Source organism: Chroicocephalus ridibundus, chromosome 2, assembly GCF_963924245.1.
Source record: "Chroicocephalus ridibundus chromosome 2, bChrRid1.1, whole genome shotgun sequence".
Taxonomy (NCBI): domain Eukaryota; kingdom Metazoa; phylum Chordata; class Aves; order Charadriiformes; family Laridae; genus Chroicocephalus; species Chroicocephalus ridibundus.
This window is the reverse complement of record NC_086285.1, coordinates 106,146,982-106,170,320: the sequence shown is the minus strand read 5'-3', so window position 1 is coordinate 106,170,320 and position 23,339 is coordinate 106,146,982. Positions and strand designations below refer to the sequence as shown.

Below are 23,339 nucleotides of genomic sequence, written 5' to 3'. Positions count from 1 at the left end.
TTTGGATGATGACCAGTTTGGGGTGAGCCTTGGAGGGGAGTCCGGAGCCCTGCGGTGGGAAGCAGTACCCGTAGTAATGCATAGGACATGGATCCTTGCTATCTGGTGGCCCTGGAAGCTGGGGGAGCAAAGTGAGGGCTGCCCTAACATTCAACTCAGGGTGGCAGGGACAGCTCAGCACCTTCTGTCAAAGGTAGATGACCATAAAACCTTGTACTCAAGGGCCTGAGCAGGAAAACCTTCATTAAAATCAGATGAAACGCAAAGCCAGTGATAGTGTAGCTCATCTGGGGCACAAGAGTCTGGTGGCTCAAGACTGTGCCCAGGCAAGTTGTATCCAAGATGTGATTCCTTTCCCATTTCCCAGCTTGCAAGAAAGGGTGTATAGTTTATTGCAAATGGGGAGAAGACACTTTTCTGCCCTGTCAAGCTGTGTCCCCCTTAAAGATTGGCTTCCAGGCAAGAGGAGACGAACACAGGATGGAGCTGTTCCTCATAGAACTGTTTGTGCGTTTGATCTTTCATAGCTGATGGCTTAAATGCTTTCTTAAATATTATCATCATCACAGGATTTCCTCTCTTTCTCTTTTTTAGTTCACCCTAAAACTTAATTCCCTCTGAAATGCAGTGAGCGAGGGGATACATACAAACTTTATGCATCTTCATGAATTATCTCAAATATTTCAATCAAAATTTCATAATTTACAGAAGGGTTTAGGCACTTGGAGTGTGGGATTAATGACTTATATCCAAAACAGCGATTTTTCAGATCTGTCATTTGCTTAGAAGTTGAGATATAAAAATATTAGCTCTAAACATTTGGGTTCCTATAGTACAAAAAATGCAAAGCCGCCATTGCCTTTTAAGCTGTGTCAAGGCACATGCTATGCTTTTGTTGAAGGGTCTTTGACATATGAGAAAATTCTCTGCTTGGAAAGACTGTAATGAAGAGAGCAAAAATACTTGTCTGTAGGGAAAGTATTTTAAGTCTAAACCTTCCTGGAATGAGTAGGGAACTCTTTTCCACAGAAGTTATAATTAAGTTTATAGCACCTTAGCCAAAGAGCCTGATCCACTAGTCATGGATCCCCTTCAGTTGGTAGGAGGCTCAGAGCCCATGTGCAGATGTTTAATAAGATGTCCAGATATGAATTAGTTTTCTAACCAAAGGTGCCAGTCTTGTAATTACCCGCCTCTCTGTTTTTGTTGAGATGTTACTGCGTCGTTCACAAAACGGCCCATTGATGGTGTGACTTGGTGCAGAGCCTCCGCTTAATGAGCATCTGCTCTGGGCTCTCAAAGCTCGTGCTTCACCCTTGATACAGTCAGCGGCACTTTTAGAGAAGAGACGGGCTATGAAATATCTCACACTCCTCAAGGAGGTCACAGTCACAAAGACCTTGCACCGGTAATGTCTGTTGCCATGAGATGCAACAGTATTGTGTGTGTGTGTATATATATAGTTTATACATGTATATATATTCATATATGTATAAACAGTGGGTTCTTTCATTTTTAAGCTATTTAAGAGCGATTTATAGTTGTCAAGAGAAGAACCTCTCTGCTTGCTTTGGCCTTCTCCCAAATACACTTTAACGACAGGAGGGCTGCAATGGAAAAATACTCATAAGCCGTTCTTCAGGGGCTACTGCTCCTAGGACACCCAGCCAAGATGCAGAAGTCAGCGAAGTGTCAAACTGAGCTAACTTTGTGTACTCCAGACGTGTGCCTTGAGGGACACCGTGCACACCACCACCTCGGTGACTCGTGCCCTGCCTCTGCCAATTCCTGGACCTCACAGAAAGCTGGGAGGAGGCAGCGTGAAGAGCTGCATAAACAAAGCGCTGCATGGTGAGTATCAACTTCACGCCATGAACTCATAAAGCCAGCCTCCGGTGTCTGTTTGGGAATGCCTGTGAGTTATTGGCTGGATAAAAAAAATCTCACCTGCGTGAAGAGCATTAGTCACCCCTAAGAGAACGCTGCTGCTGTTTGGCTGAGCAAAGCTGCCTGAAGGATAACAAGATGGGAATAACCGCTTGCCGTCGCTTCAGTATGATTAATAACTGAAAATACTGTTGCTTAATCGTTAAGCAAAATGAATTTACAGTCTTGCTCTTGGAAAAATAGGACAGTCTCCTATCAGCGTTCAGCGCAGTGTACTAGAAAAGGCACTGGACAAGAAAAACTTGTTCGTTCCTCTCCAGGGTATATTGCTTAAAGGCTGCTTGCTTGGAGGTCTGTGTGCAAAGAGCTGCTGAATTAGCCACAGAGCGGTGAAAAGGCTTCGTGTTACTGCTCTTCCTTTACAGAGCATCTCGAATCTTTGCGGCCCTGCTCCTGCAAGGTGCTGAGCACCATTGCTCCATACAGAGGACAATCTGTGGCCATCAAACCTCGTGAAGGACTGTGCAACCTCTTGCCTGGGTAAGCCTTTTCTAAATTAATCACCTTCCACTGACATACCCAGATGCGATTATCGACATTCAGGTAACAACTACTAATTCATTGCCTTGGGGGTCTTTACCTCTCTACCAGTGCAATCTTGCTCCACTGTCTGACAAGTTCTTGCAGCAGCCAATACTGTGTAACTTGTGGTCCCAGTTTTTGGCATCGGTTATGACTATCTCGAAAGAGGATGGCTGGGACATACTCTTCAAGCTGCAGCGTGAAGTGGGAAGGAGTGAGGACGTGGAAGGGCTGGCTGCTGCTGCGCAGGGAGAAGAAGTAGAAATCCTTGTTGGGGAGAGAGATTTTTGGGAATTGTGTGAAGGGGCCTCTCCGTCCCACACTTATAGTTCTAGGAGACAACGATAACTGAAGTTATATGAAGGCAGTATACTGAGAAATGACAGTAAGCTGCAATAGTAACCAGGTACCACTGGTTATGACACTGCAATACCATTCCCATTTTCCTGCAATACACCTTGAAGAAATGAAAAATAGCTGGCTTGAGCTAGAGGCAGTTGCTTATAAAGTGACAGGTAGCATTGAAAACCATCATATCATTTCTCTGTCAATGAACAGTATATTTCAGCTCCTAACAGTATATTTCTTATGTATTTGGTCACCCAAACTTAATATCTTAATTACTTAAAATACCTTTTCAATTAAGGCAACAATTAAGGCATGCTAATTCTGCTAAAATGCCAATGAAATTAAGTTACTCACGTTTGTACCATCACTTTGTAACGAGCTGAGGCTCCTGCCATGATGTAGTAACAGGAATACAAAGCAGGAGACCATCTATGCCCCAGATAGCTTACGTTTTCAAAGGACAAGAGAAACAAAGACATCGAGGCTTTCTTGTTCTTTATCCTATTGTTTTAGTTCTGCTCCTATTTTCCTGTAATTAATCTGTTTCCTCCTGCTTAAACACTTATTGTATTCCAAAGAGTAGTTGTCTATGCCAGCACTCGCACAAACTATTCAAATTGTTTAATTTCTCATAGTTAATAAGCTACCATCAAAGAGTGTTTTTATTAAGGAAATAAAGCTGCCTGCATTTAAAAACACTTCTAAACAATGTTGGTAATGTTTATGATACTCCATAAATGGAACAATGACCATAAAAAAATAAATCTCTTACACTGTGGACTCTAAACCTTGTTCCAAGTTATAGGTTATAAAATTAAGGAGCAATTAGCAATGAAATAATAAGCTACAAAGTAATCATTGCTCCTTTCCCCCCACAGTAGTATAGTTTCTCAGTAGTATAAAGTGATAAATAAGCAAATAGTTGAATGACTAAATTTAGTAGACCTATTTCTAATCTCACTTGTACTGTCATAATTCAGGAGTAATTCCAGTGTGAAACGTCTAAAGTCAGGATAAAGAAAGGTAGGATGCATGTAAAAATAGAATTATTTTAAATAAATGCAAATAAACATTTAATTCCCCTTCTAACTTTTGCATTTCATTTGCAAATGAGTTTTTATATATTAAATCGAATGAAGAACAAGTACTTAAAAGAAAAGGTCTTTGTAAGACTCTGAGACAGGACCTTGACTTCCCTTTGAAGACTGATGCCCATTACTGAATCTGATCGCATGAATAGCGATTCTTTCAAAATGGACAGAGGACCATAAGGGTAGAAACTTGTACGCAAACACAAGTACCTGAAACTTGTTACAAGTTCAGAGGCCTTTTGGTATGGAAGAACTGGCAGCAAGAAGATGGTGAGGCTATCCACTTCTAAGCGAGGCCAACACACTTAGATGTGGATGTCAAATGCCATCCCAGCAAGTCAGAACACAGTAAATAGTCTTCCTTTTGGTGCTCACTGCATTTTAAGGTCATGAGGAACCAGGTTTGTAGCTCAGCCTTACATACCAGTGCATATGTTTACATTTGGTACTTAGCTGTACCTCCCACAGTTCTTTCCTGTTAACCTTCTTGCTATGAAAAGAGCAAAAGGCAGAGCAGCTGTCTCTCCAAGATGGATCTTTTTATACCAGTGACTGCAAACCAACGAGCAGTCAAGCTCAGAAAATTTTCTTAGATAAATAGTGGATCACTCCTCCTTAGTGGGCACACTGAAATACTACTTCCTGGGAGAAATTCTTCTCCTTAACAGAAATGTATCTCTTCTTTTCCAGTTTTCAAACCAAAGCAACAAACAAAAGCCACGTCTGTCCTCAAAGTCCTCCAAAACACGACTGTAAAGCAGTAATGCTTATCAGCCATTGTCAAGTGTTTTCTAATGCTGGGGTTCCTGCTGGGGTCTGGGACTCCCAGGGAGAAAAGGAGGAGGAAAAGGAGATGGCAAAATTTCTCATGGCTTGATGTGGTAGTGATTTGGCCATCCTGCTTGGATTATTATATGATAGAGAAGCAGACTTAAGCATCTAAACCAAAAGTTAATCTTTAACTTAAAGGTAACCCTTCATAACTGCAGAACGTATCGGTGAACTGAGATAAAATGTCTCTGTTCTGCAGGTGGAAGAGGAGATCTCTCCAGTTCAAACTCTCATCACCTACGGCTACAAAGGCAGCTGCAAAACAAGAGCACAAAGAGGTAAGGATTTCCTTTTCTAGTACCATCTGTAACATAGCAAAGCAGAGCTGGCAGAAAGGGTCTCATTTTTTTCCTCTAAGGCTTGAGCAAGAAGGGCAGGGCCAGCCATTGTTATTCACCGAAACGGCCTTAAGGCAGCTCGTATTGCAACATTTCTTAAGAGCTGACTGCTGGAAACGGCAGCCGGCATTGCAGTGTCACCTGCCCACGAGTGCCAGATTGCCGCAGTGATTGCAGCAATGAGTTCTCATTGCTGTTACACGGTTGGTTGGATTTAATGCCATTTCTTTAACCATCTTCAAACGCCGTCAGGCTTTGTGAGCAGGCGTTCATCCCCTCGCACGTGTCTGGATCTCCGCAGCTCCTGGTTGTTACGACGGCAGTGGCTGCACACGGTCAGGGCTTTGCTGGAGAACTGCCACGTGAAGAGTCCGTCCTCATCCTCCTCCTCCAAGGGTCTCACCTAGTCAGTGGAGAGGTGACTGAGGCTTGATTGCCTGCTTCCACCAAAGGTAGGCCATTTATCAGTGAACGTTGTTAAAGGAAGTTAATTGAGATAATGAGGCTATTATTTATCTTCCTCGATTGCTTAGAGGGAATGTTCCTTTCGATGGAGCTCACTGTTTGTTTGGTAAATTAGCTCCACCATATACTTCTTTACCTCCTTTTGTGTCAAATGTTCTTTATATTATTCACAAACCAGGAAACTTCTGACTTTGTTTTTCTCTGGGTTGTTTGCAAAATGTTCAGTTTTCGTTGGCGTGTCCCCTGCCACGCACACGCCTCAAACGCTGCATCACAAGGAGGAAAACACGTGAGGCCTGTGCTTCAGGGACAGCGAGGAGGGCAGCAAAGCACGTTCAGGAGCCACTTCTCAAATTGTTTTAAGTTTAGTTGATATTACATCAAAGGCTCATCCTAGTTAAAGAATCAACTTGGATTTCTTGTTAAATTACCCCCCAAGAATGCTAAGTTTTCTTTTAACAGTACTTAACAAGATGGGAGGAAGTGAGACACAAAATGTTCTTACTACTACGGAACGAAGGAAGAGAAACTGTGTGACTGTCATGCATCATTTCTAAAAATAGTCATACTACATTTTTCTATAAAGCAGCAACTGCTCTCTTAAATGAGATCAAATAAAATACACTTGAAATTGAACACTGAACTCTTTGTTTGATATTTCTTTCCCCCCAGGCTTTATCATCCTTTCAAATCATTTTTCCCTTCCTTGTAACACTGAGCTATTTTAGCCTGAAATCTTTCTACTGTTTTATTAATCAAGCTCCCCTTTTCACACAAGCTTTCCCAGTTGTGATCCAAATGCTTTCTAGCAGCGCTGTCTGTGTGTTAGTACATTAACGTGAAGTTCCATCTGCTACTGTCCTCCCTCCCTCAAGCACAGCACAACATAGTTGCTACCTCATTTCTTGTTTGAATTATTAGTATTTGGTGCACTCTGCTACTCTGGAGGACTGCGTAAGTATCTCCTGATGTTCATTTTCTCAACTTTGCCATTGCTCATGCTTATTTTTGCTTAGGAAAGCAACTTTTTTGTGGTGTTCTTTAAGCTTTTTTTTTGTGATGATCTATAAGGTTTTGCTGAAGCCTGTTTCCGCTTTGAAAATATTGCAGAATTATTTCAAATATTCCTAGGACGTTTTGCTTGTTTGAGTGTTTGGTTTTTTCCCTCCACAGCATTTTTTGTTTCCTCCTTTCATTTTCTTAAACAGTTAAAAGCTAATGAAACACAACTAGAAGACATCTGTCTCTTGTCCGCATCTTTCCAGGTCATTTGCATGTAACGCAGGTAAAAAGGGGAAGATACCACCACCACCACAGCACACATCCCCTGTACAAGCAGCCCGTTTGTGATTCTGTCCTTCATGTAGTACTAAAAGATATATGTTTCTTCAAGTCACCATAAGGTGCCAACTATATATATATATATATACATACTCATTCTTTTTTAGAGTGAAGTTATACAGAATTCAGCAACATTGAATATCTGAACAGAAAGAGGGAAAATCACATATGATGGAGACACTGATACTTAGCCATTGCATGAGCTTTGTTACTCTAGCAGCCATAATCTGACCTGTGTTTATGATCCTCCTTGTTCAAGTGTGGCATATCCAAAAGGTATTTTTTTTTTTATAAGTAAATGATCCTGAAGTAGTCTGTCTGATTTTCTATGGTAAGGTTAGATGAGGGCCCATTCAGTGGCTTCTACAAATGTTTTCCAAATCAAGGTTTGGAAACGAGGTAGAAAGAATAAGTGAAATACGTGTGAAACTGAGGCATCTAGCAGGCTTTGTGGTAAATGAAGGTAACAGCCCTAAAGTCTCTCTAGGTGAATGTCTGATTAAAATCCTCACGTGCTGGGATCTCTCAACCCATTGGTTAGCAATACCCATGTCAAGACTAGGATTTATCCTGCTTTTGGATGAATGATGACACTGCACAATGCCTGTTCTATCACTCTCTTCTGGGGCTGCAGTGCCGTCCACTTTTTTGGAGCCCCTCACAAATGTACCTGTTGGAGGTCCTGTCCTCTCCTCAGCCTGCGGAAAAACCAGCTTCCCTCTGTGAGACCCAGCTTGGAGGTGGAAGACACTATGTCTCTAATAAGGACTGGCCTGAAGGTTAACTTTGCTCTCCTGGGACCTGCTGCTGGCTAAAGCAAGACCGAGCAACATCATTCACGTGAAGCCATTGCCTGGTCCTGCAAAAGCATGCAGCAATGAAAGGAGAAGCAAATGACATAAATGGCCTCCATGCTTGCCTTTTGCCTAATACTGATCATCTCCCTGTACCCGGGGCCCCTTTCAGGTATGACCTGCAGTGTCTCAGCCCAGAGGCCCTCCTGTATCCACCCGGGCACCACCCCAGCAAGCGCCAGCCTCTTGCCTTTGTCAGGAAACTCTGCTCATCAGGGAACAGTTACCACCACCCCAGCCTGGGACGCCTGGTCTCGTCTGCCCTGTGCAGCCTGGGGAGTCCTCCTGACCATGCCTGTGACTGCACTCCTACCTGCTGCTGCCCTCTCTAAAATGGACTTTGGTTGCCAAATATTTGCAGCCACTTGCACAGTCTGAGCCTGGAAGAAATAGCCAGACTGGGGATTTTAAGTTTGGGGTGCTTGTTGCAAAGTTCCTGTTTTTATTCCTTACCTGCTGAATCTCTATCCAATATATAACCTAATCTCTATATATAACTAATCTATAACCTAAGCTACCAAACTCCAAAACCTCATTCTCCACCACATCTTTGTTGCTAAATCCCTGGAGCTGCTTTGTCTCTTCAGAAATGTCATGGTTTTTTTTTTTTATGCTTGCTTCAAAAATTCCTGTAATAATCCCTTTTGGTTTAGGCCAGATTGCTGCTGCTGTGACTGGTGATGGGAATCTCTGAAAGGGATGGCTGATCAGATCCACCTTTTGGAGGTAGGGTTTAGCTTTCTGTGGAGAAAACAATGCGAGAAGAAAATGGTACTTTGATCAACACTTCAGGGTTTTGTTATTTTTTCCCAGCAAGTATTGGCATTTAGATAATATTCCTATGTTTAAATAGTATGCCTAGATTTAATCTCTCCACCCTAAAAGTCCCACCTAAATCTGGATTTTCTTGTCTCCAGCGAACAAGTCATCTCTGTAGCAGTGCTTTGCAGCTTCGCTGTCCTGCAAAATTGGCATTTGGTCTCTTTCAATAGTGGTGTTGCTGGTGCCAGCAGATGTCAGGAACTGGACACTGGGGATTACATCTAGTGTCACAGACCTTCTGAAAGCGTTACTTCCGAGAGTGACCTATGTCACAGGTGATGTGGGTGCCATCTTGCCATCCTGGTTTGGGGTGGAGCAGAGCCAATTCTCTATCCAGTGAGAGAGGCTCTTGCTTATCCCTATTGTTGTGGCAACCAGGGTCAGTTGAGTTGGTTGTTTGCCCCATGGAGGGGTTGTACCTGCAGAGAGTAGACAAGTGACTCAAAACTGACCAATAGGGTGTTCTATGCCATCTGCCATGTTCAGTATAAAAGCTGAGGGATCAAGGGCGTCAGGTTAGCTGCTGCTTCAATAGCTCTTTCTTCAATGACTGATGTCTGAGGAGAGGACCCTGTCAGTTCGTTTACCTTTCATCCCCATCAGCGTGTTCGGGAATCCAGTTCCCATTTGTCACTGAGTCCAGTCTGGAACTTCCCCAGTGCCTGCTGGTGACATGTACATATTTTGTACATATTTGTATATGTCGTATCTATTTCATTATTTTCTTCTTTAGATTCTCTAAACTCATAAATCTCTTTATCTCTCTTTTTCTTCTTGGAGTGAGAGGTGAGGGAGAGCATCTGTCGTCTTGTCATTGGCCAACCCGGCCCAAACCATGACACTTGGTTTGGGAACATGGAAAATGGGGCCCATCCTTCATACAGCCAGGATCTCCAGCCAAAACAAACAATGTTTCCCTCCGCTTGTTCATCACACTGGGGTTTTCAATCTTTCTTCTCTGTCAAAGAAACATAATTGAAATGATTAATATTACCACAGCCTATCGGCTTAGCAACACATCACAGTTAAGGAATTGTGGATGGATCTGCAACTGCACGTTTAGTTACCAGTATAGAATATTTTTAGAAACAAAGTGTTGGTGTTTGACCTTGGAGTCCATCCCGCTGCACAACTCAGTAGAGCAGCTATTCTGAATTCAGTCCAGCCAAGTACTGAGCTCTCCAAGTAGTACTCTGCTAACACTGATTCGAGGTACTGCAGGAGAAACTTCAAGGAAACAGAAAGGGAAAACTGCAGAAAGGAAGAAAAACACTTTTTAAAATCTTACGTTTTTCAAATCTTCACTCATCTTGTCAAAAACAAGACGGCAGAGAGGTTTGCAAGTACTAAATGAATTCTACACTTACCAAGTGTTTCCATATTGACAGCTTTTATTCAAGAACAGAAGCTATTTGTTGTCCAATACTTTCCAGTGTCAGGATTGTTATTCCTTATTCATGTAGAATACGCAGCGTGTGTCAGTGAATCCATTCTCCCTTCTTCTAGAAACCAAGGAAAAGAAGGACGAATCTCCTGGGCCACTGTTGTGTGTTGGTGTTTGCAAGTCTTCCCCTGGGGTTGTTTCCCCAGAACATACAATTTGATGTTTGGTCAATGAGTCTGTGGTCATTTTTTCCACTTTCTTCTAGAAACTTGACCATGAGTTGACTGCAGGTTCTATGCGATTAAAATAATTAAGGTATACTTTCTCCTGGCTTGAAGGACTTAAATGAGACTTAAATAGGCTCAGCACTTTGCAGTTTATGCTTTCTAGCACTGAAAGGAAGGGCCTATTGCAGGATGTCTCCAACATCTGGAATTTTATCCTTAACTTTCAGATAGCATCTGTCTCAGCCTTGCACCATTAAGGCAGGAATGTCCTCCTCATCCTCTTCTGTGTTGGAGATGGAGATTTTCCAGTACATTGATGCACATCAAAGTGATTTCATCGAGGTAAGAACTACATTGCAGTGAAATGACTGGAGCACGGAACTGGTATCCCGGAGTCCCGTGCTCTATGTGCAAAATGAGTGTTCGCCAATAAGGTAACGAGCAGGGCTCCAGGTCAGGTGTGTCACGTGATCTCCAAAAAGCAAGGTCGCAAGTCTGTGCTGGGGACCCTCTGGGCAGAAGAGGGATCTACATGGAGCTCCATGGACCAGGTGGCTGTGGGCATCCTTCGAGCGTGCGCAGATAGGCTGCACTGAGCCAAATGCACCCACATGGGAGAACTGGCAAATCCTCACTAGTGAAAAAATCAAACAAAAAAACCAAACCAACCAAACAAAAAAACACCAACCACCCATGATATTTCTGTGATGGGATGGAAATGAAACCATCCTTCAGTGTGACACTTCTTGTTTCAAAGGCCAAACACCGCAGCATCCTGGGTGATTTAACTGCGCTGCTTTCCTTCCTGTGCAGGATCTCAAGGAATGGGTGGCTGTGGAAAGCGATTCTGTTCAACCAGATCTGAGGAAAGAAGTAATATGAATGATGGCATTGGCAGCAGACAGACTTTCAGCGCTGGGAGCCACTGTTAATTCAGTAAACATGGGGTCACATCAGGTGCTTGTCTGATTCTTGCATTTAAAACATCATACTTGCACATGTGGTTTACCTATTACATATACATGGCACTGAAAGTATGTTATGACTTACTGATATTTTTTGGTAGCTCAATAACAATTTCTCAATAGTCCCATAGCTACGTGATACCTGCTGAAATCAGTCCCTCCTCAGACTGTCTGAGAACAGACTTGGGGGAGACCACACAGACAATCCAAATACAAACAGACGTTCCCTGCATAGCAGGGACAGTTTGACATTTAACTGGAGGGAAGCAGCTTGCAAATGTAAAAGGTCTGAGTCTTTACCAGCGCTTGTTTTTACCTTCTTCTGAGTAACGAAGCATGATAGTTAATGTGTTAGTTCATCAACGAAGTCTCTGTGTGAAGGAGGTAGCTTCTGCGAGGAGTGTAAAAACTCCCAGACAGAAAGGGCTGGCTATCTTCAGCATTGTCTTTGGTTTTGGGAGCTTCTGACAAATGCTCCAAGCCATTTTCCCAATGATAGTTGGAAAGCAACAGGCAAGAGTCAATATCTGAGAAATCTTTGTCTCTAGTTCACTTACCTTTACTGTAGCTGGGGGCTCTTTCCTGCCCCGGGCTGTTAGATTCCTATTCTAACAGGAATCCAAATGTTCAGTAATAGCGATTCCTTTTTTCCTTCCTCTGAGGCTTCTGAGGCGGATCCCAAGAGTCTTAGCCCAAGGACCTTGCAGCACTGCAATACTTTCATATTTCAGGTTATGTCATTTAATAGTTGTAATGAACGCCTTTAAAATTAAAACCTTAGCATGCAGTTATGATTGCCAAAATATATAGCAACAGCCTGTGTCAAAGCTGTGCTTTTGCTGTGCAACAGACTGATATTAGTGGTGAATAAAAGGGATTACACACATGCCTTCACGTCTTATTTCTCTCTCCTGTGAGACACCCAGCCTCTCTTGGCCAATGTGGAGACCTGTTCTGCACAGCGGTAAGTTACAGGATTAGTTCAGAGCCTTCACCTGTTTTGAAAACAGTCTGAAATAGCTGCTGCTGCCTCCTGCCAGCAAAACTTTATTTTGTTTCTGTATTTGAAGTTACAGGCCTCCTGTAACTGTCCTCCATGAACTGCCCATGGCAAAATCAAACCCCAAATTAGTTTGTGTGGCTTTGGACTATTTCAGTGTCACAACATATGCTATTGCCACTCCAGAACAGTCAGCTTTGTCTTCTCCGGTGCTGGGAAGTAAGAGTTTAGTAACGAGGGCATTTATGACAGTAAAATGCTAGAAGAGCTCCATAAAGTCTCTACAGAACCTAAATAGATGGGGAGAAATCTTAATTTCTCTGGGTAGGTTAGAGCTGAATTCAAAGTCAGATTTGTGGACCTGATCAAATCAGAGCCAACTGAGCATGTAGAAGTATTTTCAATACTGAGAATGCCAGGGTGGTTTTTACATAACATTTGCAAGTTTTCAAGGGTTTGGTGTTCCTTTGTGTTTTGATTTGGGTTTTTTTTTTTCTAAAAAAAAAAATATTTCTCTGCAGTTGCCTGATGGCAAGGACCTCCCACTACCTCCTGTGATTCTCGGGGAACTGGGGAAGGATCCACAAAACCCCACTGTATGTTTCTATGGTCATGTAGATGTGCAGCCTGCCAAAAAGGAAGATGGCTGGAAAACTGACCCTTACATGCTGACAGAAATCAATGGTATGTATCTGGTCATATTTTTTCTATTGTTATTTGAATACATGACTCTCAGATTTTTTTGAGTAGAAAGAGGCTCCCTATATGTTTAACCACAGGATGAGGACTTCTCCCATGGACATCTGTGAGACAAATCCAGTGGCTTCGAGTCTTGATGACCATGCTGTGAATAATGAGACCCATCAGTGGTTGCTTAACATTTGGTGTGGAAGAGCCACATGAGGTTAATTCCGCTTTATATTGCATAGAGGATCCAGTTCTGCTTTAAAATTCTCGTTGGGCTGTTGGATCAGCTATTAAACCCCCTAGCACTTCCTGTTCCTGCTTCATAATCCTTTATGAAGCCTGCCATGCTGGAGCTAAGGAGCGCTAGTGGTAGAAGAATGAGAGCCCCCCCTTAATGTACTCATCCTTCCACTACAGCCAGCTGAGCGTGAAAAGCTCCATTCACTTGAAGGACCAAAATTAAGGATGGAGGGTCCGCAGGGAGTAAGACCAAGAACCCAGGAATACTGATTCCCAGTCCTGTCCTATACCTGTTAAATTGCCCTTTCCCATCTCTTGGGACCAGTTTGAAATATGCCTACTGGGTTAACTCTTCTGCCTCCAGTGGGGACTGCCACAGATAAATCTGGTAGTGTCAACCCACAGACTTAGCTGTATATGAAAAAAGATTTATCTGTATATGAAACTGAAATCTGTCCCTACATATAACTGTACAGTCAAATGCTTAAAAAAAAAAGTGTCTAGATTTGTGCTTTATACTTGTACTGGGGTATTTGTCTGTGGGGTTTTTGCTGCTTGTTACCTGGGCTGGCTGATGTGCGCAGAAGCTGCATATTGTGGAAACTCTCCAGGCATGTCTGGTGTGAAGAAACAGCTCCTAAGAACAAAAGTGAAGCTCAGAAATTGGCATGTAGCAGAAACTACAGTATGATGTATATAAAAGGGGATGGGAGAGGGAGGGGGGGAAGTTTTCTCTGGAAAACACCCATCACCTTATTTAAAACAGGTCAATGAAATCCTGATTCTCTTGACACGCCACTGCAGCTTCTGGGGCAATAGGAATTTGCTGATTACATTGAAGTGATGAGAGAGGTTTCAAAGATTGCTTAAAAACTTTCCTCTTTCCTTTTTAAGGAAATCTTTATGGGCGTGGAGCAACAGATAATAAAGGACCTGTCTTAGCTTGGATAAATGCAGTGGAAACATTTAGAGCCTTGAAATTAGTAGGTATTAATGAGGAATTATTGTTGTTGTTGCTTTATAAAATCTCTCTGGAGGGATGCATTTACCTTCCTGTGAGTTAGATGATATGTCTCTGTACCAACAGACTACGTGCATTTTGAAATATTAGCTTATTTCTAATGCTATATCCAGGGCATCGGTCCCACCCCAGTAAGAATCTGTCCTTGAGCATTTCTGTTTCGAACAGTCTGTATGCAGTGTAAATATGGTATTGCTGTCATTGCCCTGTGGAGGAAAACACACTGGGGGGAAGCATTCTATATGTATATTACATACATTAAACAGCTTTGATACCCTATTCTCTGGAAAGCTTTTTAAAATGGTAAAATACCGTACAGCACAGATGGGTCATGAAGACTCATCTCAGCTGTCACATTCTGCCAGTCTTTGATTTTGTCTACCTACAAGTCACTTTCAATTTATGTGTGTGCATGAAGAGAACAAGTATGGAAAAAATGCTACACAGAATGGGCTGTTCTTTCAATGATGTATTAAAGTTATCAAAGCAAAAGCTTTGACCGCGTGCATTAACCAAGTACAAATATATGCATTTGTAGTGTGACATATCTCTAAGAATCAAACTTTTGCCTAAATTGTTACAGTGACCAACGCAGTTATTTTTAAATCAGTCTGCATATTTAACAATTTGAGGCTAGTTGTATCCCCAATGCAAAGCTAAAGCAACATATGGTCTAAGCTTAAACTTGGTTAGTGAGCATCCTTTAAGGTGAATTTGCATGACACAATTTGTTCGATTGTTGAGAAACAGTTTTGTTCCTCTGTTATGACATTATGGCACAAACTGAGTTTAAGTCTTGACTTTTAAAGTCCTTTTGCAACCTTCTGGAAAACTGATCATTTTCCTTGCATCAATAGTACTGAATTGACCTCAGCGTCTCTTAAGTGCTAGCAAACCTACACCTTATTTGCATACAGATTAGCTGGTACAAGCGGATATGGCTATGGGGCTGTCCTTCTGTGTCTCTTCAGTTTTTCAAATCACTAATAACTACTTCAGCATTTTAACAAGCAAGCAGAAAGAAATATTTGTTATTTGAAGCCCTTCCCCAGAAGACAGCACAGACCATCAAACAATATTCATGAACAGTTTGTTTCTAAATTTTTTTTGTGGTCGTTCGATGAACCATTGGTAAGCCCATCCATAACACAAGTTCATTTAATTCTACACATTTGTTCCTGCATTTAATCTGAGCATTCAATCAAAAGATAAAACATCTTAAAAGCTGTAATGAGAAAATGAATTGGAATGGGAAACTAAGCTCAAATTTATTTCTCCTATGGGATGTGTCAGCATTTCTAACTTGCACTATTCCATAATAAAAGTTCTCTTAATTACCCTTGGAAATACATCCTTATGAACTAGCAGGCAAATGGATTCGTGACTGCTAAAAGGACAATTATAGTAGAATCACCAGCAGCATTTTTACCGCTGTGTGACTAACTCTGGAGATAGATAACATGTTGGGAAAACCGCAGCAGTAGACCTCTGCCAGTGGTTCCCCCATGGCCCCTAACAGCGGAAATATGAGGCAGGAAATTTTCTGTGAAAATGCAACTGTTATTAGGCAGGCTTTCCAAAGCAATTAGAATACTTAATAGTACTGAGAGAAATCCCATTTTATGAGACAGGCCAGCAAGTTTTCTGGAAACACAAGGAAAAAAGATAGCACTTAGGGTTTCTTCCAAAAAAGAAACGTACAGAAAAACATGAAGACGAACAAGTATTTCTGTGAAACTACACATGTATATTTATCAATGTCCTTTTGACTGAAGCAAGCTATATATCCTATGTCCTTCTTTTCCTAACACAACATGTACTGCAAGCCAGCCTGCTTTTGATTTTATTTTTTTTTTAAGATTTTTTATTTTTGAAAATGCTTGTTCCTTACCTAGGCTTCTTTAATGTTCATTTAGGCTATGCCAGTAAACTTCAAGTTTGTAATTGAAGGCATGGAAGAAGCAGGGTCCTTGGGGCTAGAAAAATTACTTGAAGAAAAACAGTGCTTTTTCTCTGACGTTGATTATATTGTGATTTCGGACAACCTCTGGCTCAGCAACAGGAAGCCTGCCCTTACGTATGGGAGTCGGGGAAATGCCTGCTTCTGCGTGGAGGTAAGGGACGCAGGTTGATTTGAACTGGGCCCCTGGCCAGAGAGCAGCGAGGCGTACCTGTAGCCACATCTATATCTGCACGTAGAGCAAGACTGAGAGCAAGCTTGATATTTACCAATACAGACCTTTCTTCCCTATCCTTTTTCGCTTGTGGAGATTTCCCGCCTCGTTTCAGTTCAGTTAGCCTTCTTTACTTCCATTAACTTTTCTTCAGTCATCGTTTCTCCACTTAGGCTCTCTCTCCTTGATCCCTTTCCTATCCCATTACTCTCCTGCTGCTCTCCCAGTCTATTCTCATCACCCTCGCTGCACATCAACTCTCTTCTTTTGCAGCATCATCCCTACACCCCCTGACTCTCATTCTCACTCCAAAACCATTTCTTCTGCAGCTCTGCCCTTTTTGCAGCAGATACTGCTTACTGCAATGTATCTGCCTCAAGGGGCTCAATTTAGTTGGATCCCTGGGTTTAAAAGCCGCACAAAATTTTTGTAACCATTGGCAAAAGCAAATAAGAGTGCACTGTAGTATATTTAGCAGCCAACATGAGCTACTGTGAAATGAAGAGCAGAAATTTCTCATCTGGAAACTTCCTGATGAAGCATAAAAGGAACTCAGAGAGAAGATTAAAGAACTAGAGAACTGAAGAAAAATCTGCATTAACCTTTATGTCTGAAATAGAATGAAATTTGTTTTTAACCAAAAGAGCCTCAGCAGCCTTGATTCAATTCCTCTAAGTCTTGGTTGAGAAAAATGACGCTATTAAAACATCAAAAATGATCTCTGCCTGCTACCAGACAGTGGGCTGTAATGAGGTTTTGAGAAGAATAAACAAGTTTGTTGCAGGAAAATAGTTTATGATAAACTTGCATATGAAAATGTGTCTGGAAAAAGAACCCATTTAATAAACCAAATGCCTCTCTCTATTCTAAAGCCATATGATTCAAGAGACCTCTAAATTCTTATTTGTTGCATTCTGGAATTAAGCTTGGACATATATTTTTCTTAATGCAAAACAAGTAAGGTTCTTTCTTGCTTTTGTTATGAAGATTTTGCATTAAATAAAAAAGATAGAGAACTTGAAGAATTTATTCTGCAATGATAGAAACAGTAATATGCAAGTGTTTCACTTACGGTGTATTTAGTCTTACTGGAGCAAAGGAGGCAAGGGAGAGGGACTCTTGCTTTCAAATGCCTATGTGTGCTAAGACAGACAGCTGAATTTCTCTCTCTCTAGTGATTAACAAAAGAGTGCTATCTTCTCTTTACCAGAAACAGATTGTTCCCAACATGATGTTTTCCGTTTTAGAAATAAACACATAATAATTTTCTATTCATTTGTGGCATCATTTAAAAAACCAAAGCCACCAGCTGCTGTGGGGAAAAAAACCCAACCAACCAAACAAACAAAAAACCCAAACCAAACCAAAAAACACACTCGCAGAAGAATAAGGTAGGGAGTGTTTATATGTAACCAGTGTTTTTGGTGCAGGTTGAATGCGGCAACAAGGACCTTCACTCTGGAACTTTTGGAGGCATCATTCATGAGCCGCTGACGGACCTGATAGCTCTGCTGGGTAATAACATGCGCCATTGCTCAGGAGTAACTGGGGAACAACGGCTAGCAATCAGCCTAATGAAGATCAGTGCCATGTTTAATTGACCTGAGTAAGACAAGTCTAATTGACGCAAGATTCCCAGGTTTCTAAGTCTCAGCACAGCTACGGTGGCAGCAGCTGAGGAGGGGAATGTCCCCAGTAAGGCCAGGACCTCAGACATGTGCCCGTTACGCTGGTGTCAGTAGGTCAATCAAGAACATTGAAGGATTGCTGGCAACTCGAATACATACACATGTAATGAAACTTGACTTTTTAATGCTGATTTGTATCTTGGTAGGATGATGTTTTCACGTCAGCAGCTGTGCTGACCCACTACACACAAGCAGCAGCTCGGTGGTTCTCTTAATAAATATGAAAATACATCAGTGTAGGTGCCACAACTTCATGGATGCAAGCAGTTGCTAGTGGTTAGCTGTTAGGCTTACTTATTTGGTAAAGAATTAAGTAGAAGAGAAAAGGTGTGATTGCCGAGTGGGAAGAAATAGGTCCGGCTTGTCCTGATCTCTCTATCTTATTTTGTAGACAGCCTTGTGGATCCCACAGGTCGGATTCAGATCCCTGGAATCTACGACAGCGTTGCTGCCCTGACAGAGGAAGAGAGGAAATTGTATGAATCGATTGAGTTTGATCTAGAGGAACATAAAAATAATGGTGGCGTGAAAAAATTCCTTTATGGCACCAAGGTAACATAAAATCTGTATAAATGGTCAGCAGAAAGAATTTAAATCACCCATTCATAGCATTTATGTATAGAGCCAAACTGAAAGATGTTTTCAGTCAATGGCAAACTCAAAATAAAATAAAGGAGTGCAGAGCATTAAAAGGTAAATAAAATTAATCTGCTGAAACTGCAAGCTACTGCAACTGGGGCAAATGACCCAAAATATGAACAATCGATGAAAAGGAATAATGCAAATTTAAGAGTTACTCCCCCTCTCTTGCACTGCAGGTCCTCTCCCCATCACGTAACCAGCCAAAGAAAATAAGCGTTAAAACCCCTGCACATGGGTTACACAGTAGAAAAGAAGTTGTATTTAGCTCTGAAGAAATGGGGAGGCAGTTTTAGGCAGATGTGTTTTGGGGTGGTTTTTATGTGTTTAATTCAGATTTTGATGTCTGCCAAGCATGCCAAAAAAGCACCCAAAGCTATAAGCCTCTCTTTGCCAGCATTTAAAAATTATATCCTAAATAAAAAAAGAGCGGGTCAGGGCTGGCTCAGAAAGATGTCTCTGCACAAGAGTGGCATCTGGGAGAAAGGGAAGAAGTGACTCGTGGTTTGTTTGTTTGGTTGGTTGGTTTTTTACCACTAATCTAATTATACTGATTTAAGCTGTAATATGGATGCTTTTGTTTCCATGAAAAAGCTTCTGAATTAGTCTAAGCTAGACTGTAATAATCAGTAATACGGAAGTATCACGTAACTACAGTAAATAAGTTTTGATGCTTTACCTATCTGAGGATGAAGTTGTGCAAATTTTATGTGTACATAAAGCTCTAGTCTCATGAAACTGGAGTAGAAGGAAAGGAGCCATGTCCTGGGGTTCTGCATGAAGTTCAATTTGTAACTTATATATTTCTCCTTTCTTCCTTAGAAAAAAGCATTTTCTTTTTTTTCTTACTTTTTTTCCTCCCCCTTATCTTCTCCAGAAAAATAGATCAACTTGGTTACTGAACATTATCATCTTACCTCTTGTATTATTTAATGCTCAATAGTAGAATTTCTTCCCTGGTATCACCTGGGAGGGGTCTGGCTAAACTGGTCACAGGTTTCTCCCGAGAGAGGTTCTGAGATCAACAGATGGTCAGATCAGAAGTTGTTCTGATTTCTCTTTGTACAAGAAAAATTTGCTTTCAAGATATTTTAAAATAATGCTCCACTTTTCTTGCTGTGCATGAAAAGCTGTTCTCATCCAAATATTTCTAAAAGTAAACAATTTTTTACTGAAAGAAATAGTATTTTTTAAAAAATGAAAAGACATGAGCGTGGGTTTAAATTCCAAATCAAACATCTTTAAAATACAGAGGTCTCCAGATACAAATTTTAGGATGGAAAAAGGTTGTTTCTTTGCATCAATTTATATCAGTTGTGAATGGCTCTGCTGTTATCCCTTATATTTTCAATGTTTTTTTTTTGAAGGAAGAAATACTTCTACACCTGTGGCGTTACCCTTCTCTTTCTATTCATGGGATTGAAGGAGCTTTTCACGAACCAGGAATTAAAACTGTCATTCCGGCAAAAGTCATTGGCAAATTCTCAATCCGTCAGGTCCCCCACATGGAGCTTTCGGTTGTGAAACAACAGGTAAGACTCTACTGTGTAAACTAAGTCCTTCTTAGAACCTCACAAATTTACACCCAAAGTAGTAAACTCTATGTTTCTAACGTTTATTTGTTTCTGAGAGCAGAAGTGGGAACGTGGGTGTAAGCTTGAGTTGCAAGAAGCTGAACAGTCCTGACCACGAAGTGTTTTCCGTGCAGGTGGTGGAGCACTTGGAGGGTGTCTTCTCCAAGAGGAACAGTCCAAACAAACTGAAAGTGTCTATGCCTTTGGGTGCGAAGCCCTGGCTCGCTGATATTAATGGTCCACTATATAAAGCAGCAAGAAGGGCGATAAAAAGAGGTATGTTCTTTTTTCAGCCCTTAATATGTCTGCAAGTATGCAGGGGAATTATGCTCATCCATCGAGCAAAAGGGATTTCCTGATTCAGTGCTACAGTCACATCTCATGGATGTACGCATCTTATTGATTTTGATAGAGCAACTCAGCCACTGAGGCCTCCAACTCTTGCTGAATTGGGGTATATAGGAGTAGCCAGAAGACCTCATTTAGTTCTTTTGTGTACTGATACAAAGCCAGAGGTTTGTAGAGGGCAACTGATTCATGAAATCAATTGGCTACATGCTCAAAACAATTCCTACTCAGAAGCTCCGTGTTTGAGCACATAGGCAATAGTTAGTAGCTGAAGACAGCACCTTTATTTCACTTAATGAATTAATTCTTTCCATGTATTTCAGTTTTTGGAGAAGATCCAGATTTTATTCGGGATGGTTCAACAATTCCTGTTGCCAGAATGTTTCAGACTATAATGCAGAAAAGCGTGATGATGTTTCCGATTGGAGCAGCCGATGACGGGGAGCACTCCCAGAACGAGAAGATAAGCAGGTTTCTTTTATTGTCTATTTGCTCTATAAGAAAAGAGGGGAGAGCCAAAGTCCCCGCATACCCACGCATGAGCACTTGCCAGATAGGAAGCTTTGCTCTCCACTGGACAGTCCCACACTACTGTCTCTTGCAAACTCATTGCTGTGCCAAGTGTAGAGCAAAATTCCCAATCTAACGCATACCACTATATACTTTTTATGAAATGTTTACTCAGCCTTTAAATAGATTGCACTGCCAGCTTTCATTTCACTGCCAATTCAATTGCTCTGGTCTGAAAGATGATGATGTAGACAGGCACCTTCCCGTCACAGCATTAATTTCAACATATTACAGTTGGACATACTCAGGCTAACAGTTACGTAAGGATTTTAATGGTTCTCGGTAGAAATGGATATAAAGGTCTATTTATATTACAGGGAGAAAAACTAGTGTAATTATATCAAAACTAGCTTAAACTTGCCACTTGTGTTCATTCTTTGAGGAGCCATGGTAAGATGTTCAGCGTGTTGCCTGAACATTTGTGCAGCTTCTGAGTCAAGTCACACCAAGCTTGAGCAACTGGAGAATCCTACAATATTTCTCAGTTTTGGTTTTTGTTGTCCCTCAGTACATCTTTAACCCTTGTGGCTACAGGCAATAGCAATTAGGAGATATAACACTTGAAAAAGTCTCCTCAGTGAATCCTTTAGAGGAATGACAATTGCAGGATGTCCACAATTTCTGTGCACTTGGTCCTTTTTTTGGGTGACAGATCTTGCAAATTCCTCGGAAGACTGAAAACTTCACCGGACTATATGCTGCGAATTTGAAGAGCAGAACAGCCTGACAGGGCTTCATTCTCTTTCTTTCCTTCTTCATAGACACAACTACATCGAAGGAACCAAAGTGTTTGCAGCCTTTTTCCTGGAGATATCAAAGCTACATCGGCAATTGTGTCAAACTTCCAACATGGAAACTAACAACTGACAGACCATTGCGAGAAAATCAGAAAAGCACTTTTTTAGTCTTAAGCTTTCCAACTTCCTGATCCGGAAAAACATACAAATCACATACTCAGTGGGTCTGAATTGGTGGAAAAAATAAATGCCATGCTATTACTTGCCATACTACTAAATGGTATGCGTTTGTGATCCAGTCAATCAAGTGAACTTATCCCTAATGCCATAAAATAGGGTTAGGGATAATTCATTCTTGCTGAGGGGAATATAGGAGCAGAAGGAATTTTGACATTTATTTTATTAAAACTACTTTATTTCTGGTTTTTAGTATGCCTATGTTTCTGCTGCCTAGCTCATATGCCAGTTTCTGCATATGAGCGATTCTCAACTCTGTCGTTTCCTCCCTACTTTATACAAAGTTTCACTATTTCATTATTTGAAGAAAGATCCACTATCATGTTAGTCTCTTCCCTGTCCTTCACTGAAAGCTGCGTATGGGGAATGCAATACAATTGGCTTACTGAATTTGATGCAAAGCCTTGCCTATGAACATTTACTTACAGGAATAATTGCTGAGGTGAACAGAACTGCAATAGTAAATAAACATTTCCAGGTCTGGATTCTGCCTTCCCCCTGCAGTTAGTCTAAATCTCCTCTTACTGTGCTGTGAGTGAAGTATTAAGAATCACTACACATAATATGTTTCCATAATGTGACTTTCTTTTTGTACAACAGAAAAAAGTTTCTGTAAACATCTGTTCTAGCCAAAATCTGTCATCAGAAGGGTATTTTTCCACCCAATTTATTTTTACTTACTTTTAAAGCATCAGTTTGCATTAATAATTAAATTAAAGGCAAATGATATACTTTGAAATTAAAGCAATAGTTGAGAGTTCTGTTTGCTGTTTAGACAAAACATCTAGTATAAATTACATAATTCACTTCTCTATTTTTTCAAAATGTGGGGTTTTTTTTATTATAACATGTAGTTATTTCATGCACAACCAAAGTGACTGAATCATATTTAAAAAAAAACAACCTAGTGTTATCCCTACTGTTAAAACAGATTATATTCATTAAATTACAGAAAGTAGCTGTTATCTTTCCTTTCTCTCCCGCTCCCTCTTCTGCAACAGCCTGCAAGAATATAGGTGATTAAGGGCATAAGGTGTGGATGTGGAGTCCATAGAAGGGGATACTGTGCCAAAGATTATGTGTATGAACAGCTGATGCGGAAAGTTATCAGGGTAAAAGCCTGAGCTGAATTTAAAAGGCATAAATAAACAAGCCTCTGATTTTTAGTAGCTCCCCTGAAATTCCTGGGAGCTGGACATAAAGGTAGCTGGCCTTTTAAGAGGACTGGGAGCAATAATAATCCAGGATACTTAGGTTTCAAATCAGGTTTTCAATAAACACCTATTTTC

The 23,339-nt window shown here is 41.1% G+C and overlaps 1 protein-coding gene and 1 long non-coding RNA gene across 2 annotated transcripts; one reads left to right on the top strand and one right to left on the bottom strand.

Annotated features, from left to right (window-relative positions):
* Positions 1-1,884: 1,884 nt before the first annotated feature.
* On the top strand, positions 1,885-22,826 carry CNDP1 (carnosine dipeptidase 1). Its single transcript, XM_063326424.1, has 14 exons — positions 1,885-2,427; positions 4,939-5,017; positions 5,330-5,529; positions 10,398-10,512; positions 10,984-11,127; positions 12,657-12,819; positions 13,957-14,045; positions 16,000-16,197; positions 17,688-17,772; positions 18,337-18,497; positions 19,952-20,116; positions 20,293-20,434; positions 20,830-20,977; positions 21,838-22,826. Exons 5-14 carry the CDS (start codon positions 11,053-11,055, stop codon positions 21,941-21,943), a joined length of 1,332 nt encoding a protein of 443 aa, XP_063182494.1. The 5' UTR covers positions 1,885-2,427; positions 4,939-5,017; positions 5,330-5,529; positions 10,398-10,512; positions 10,984-11,052; the 3' UTR covers positions 21,944-22,826.
* LOC134510739 (uncharacterized) lies at positions 9,433-10,089 on the bottom strand. Its single transcript, XR_010069709.1, has 3 exons — positions 9,927-10,089; positions 9,668-9,810; positions 9,433-9,517 (listed from the first exon to the last, which is right to left on the bottom strand). It is a non-coding gene; the product is annotated as an uncharacterized LOC134510739 (long non-coding RNA).
* Positions 22,827-23,339: the final 513 nt, after the last annotated feature.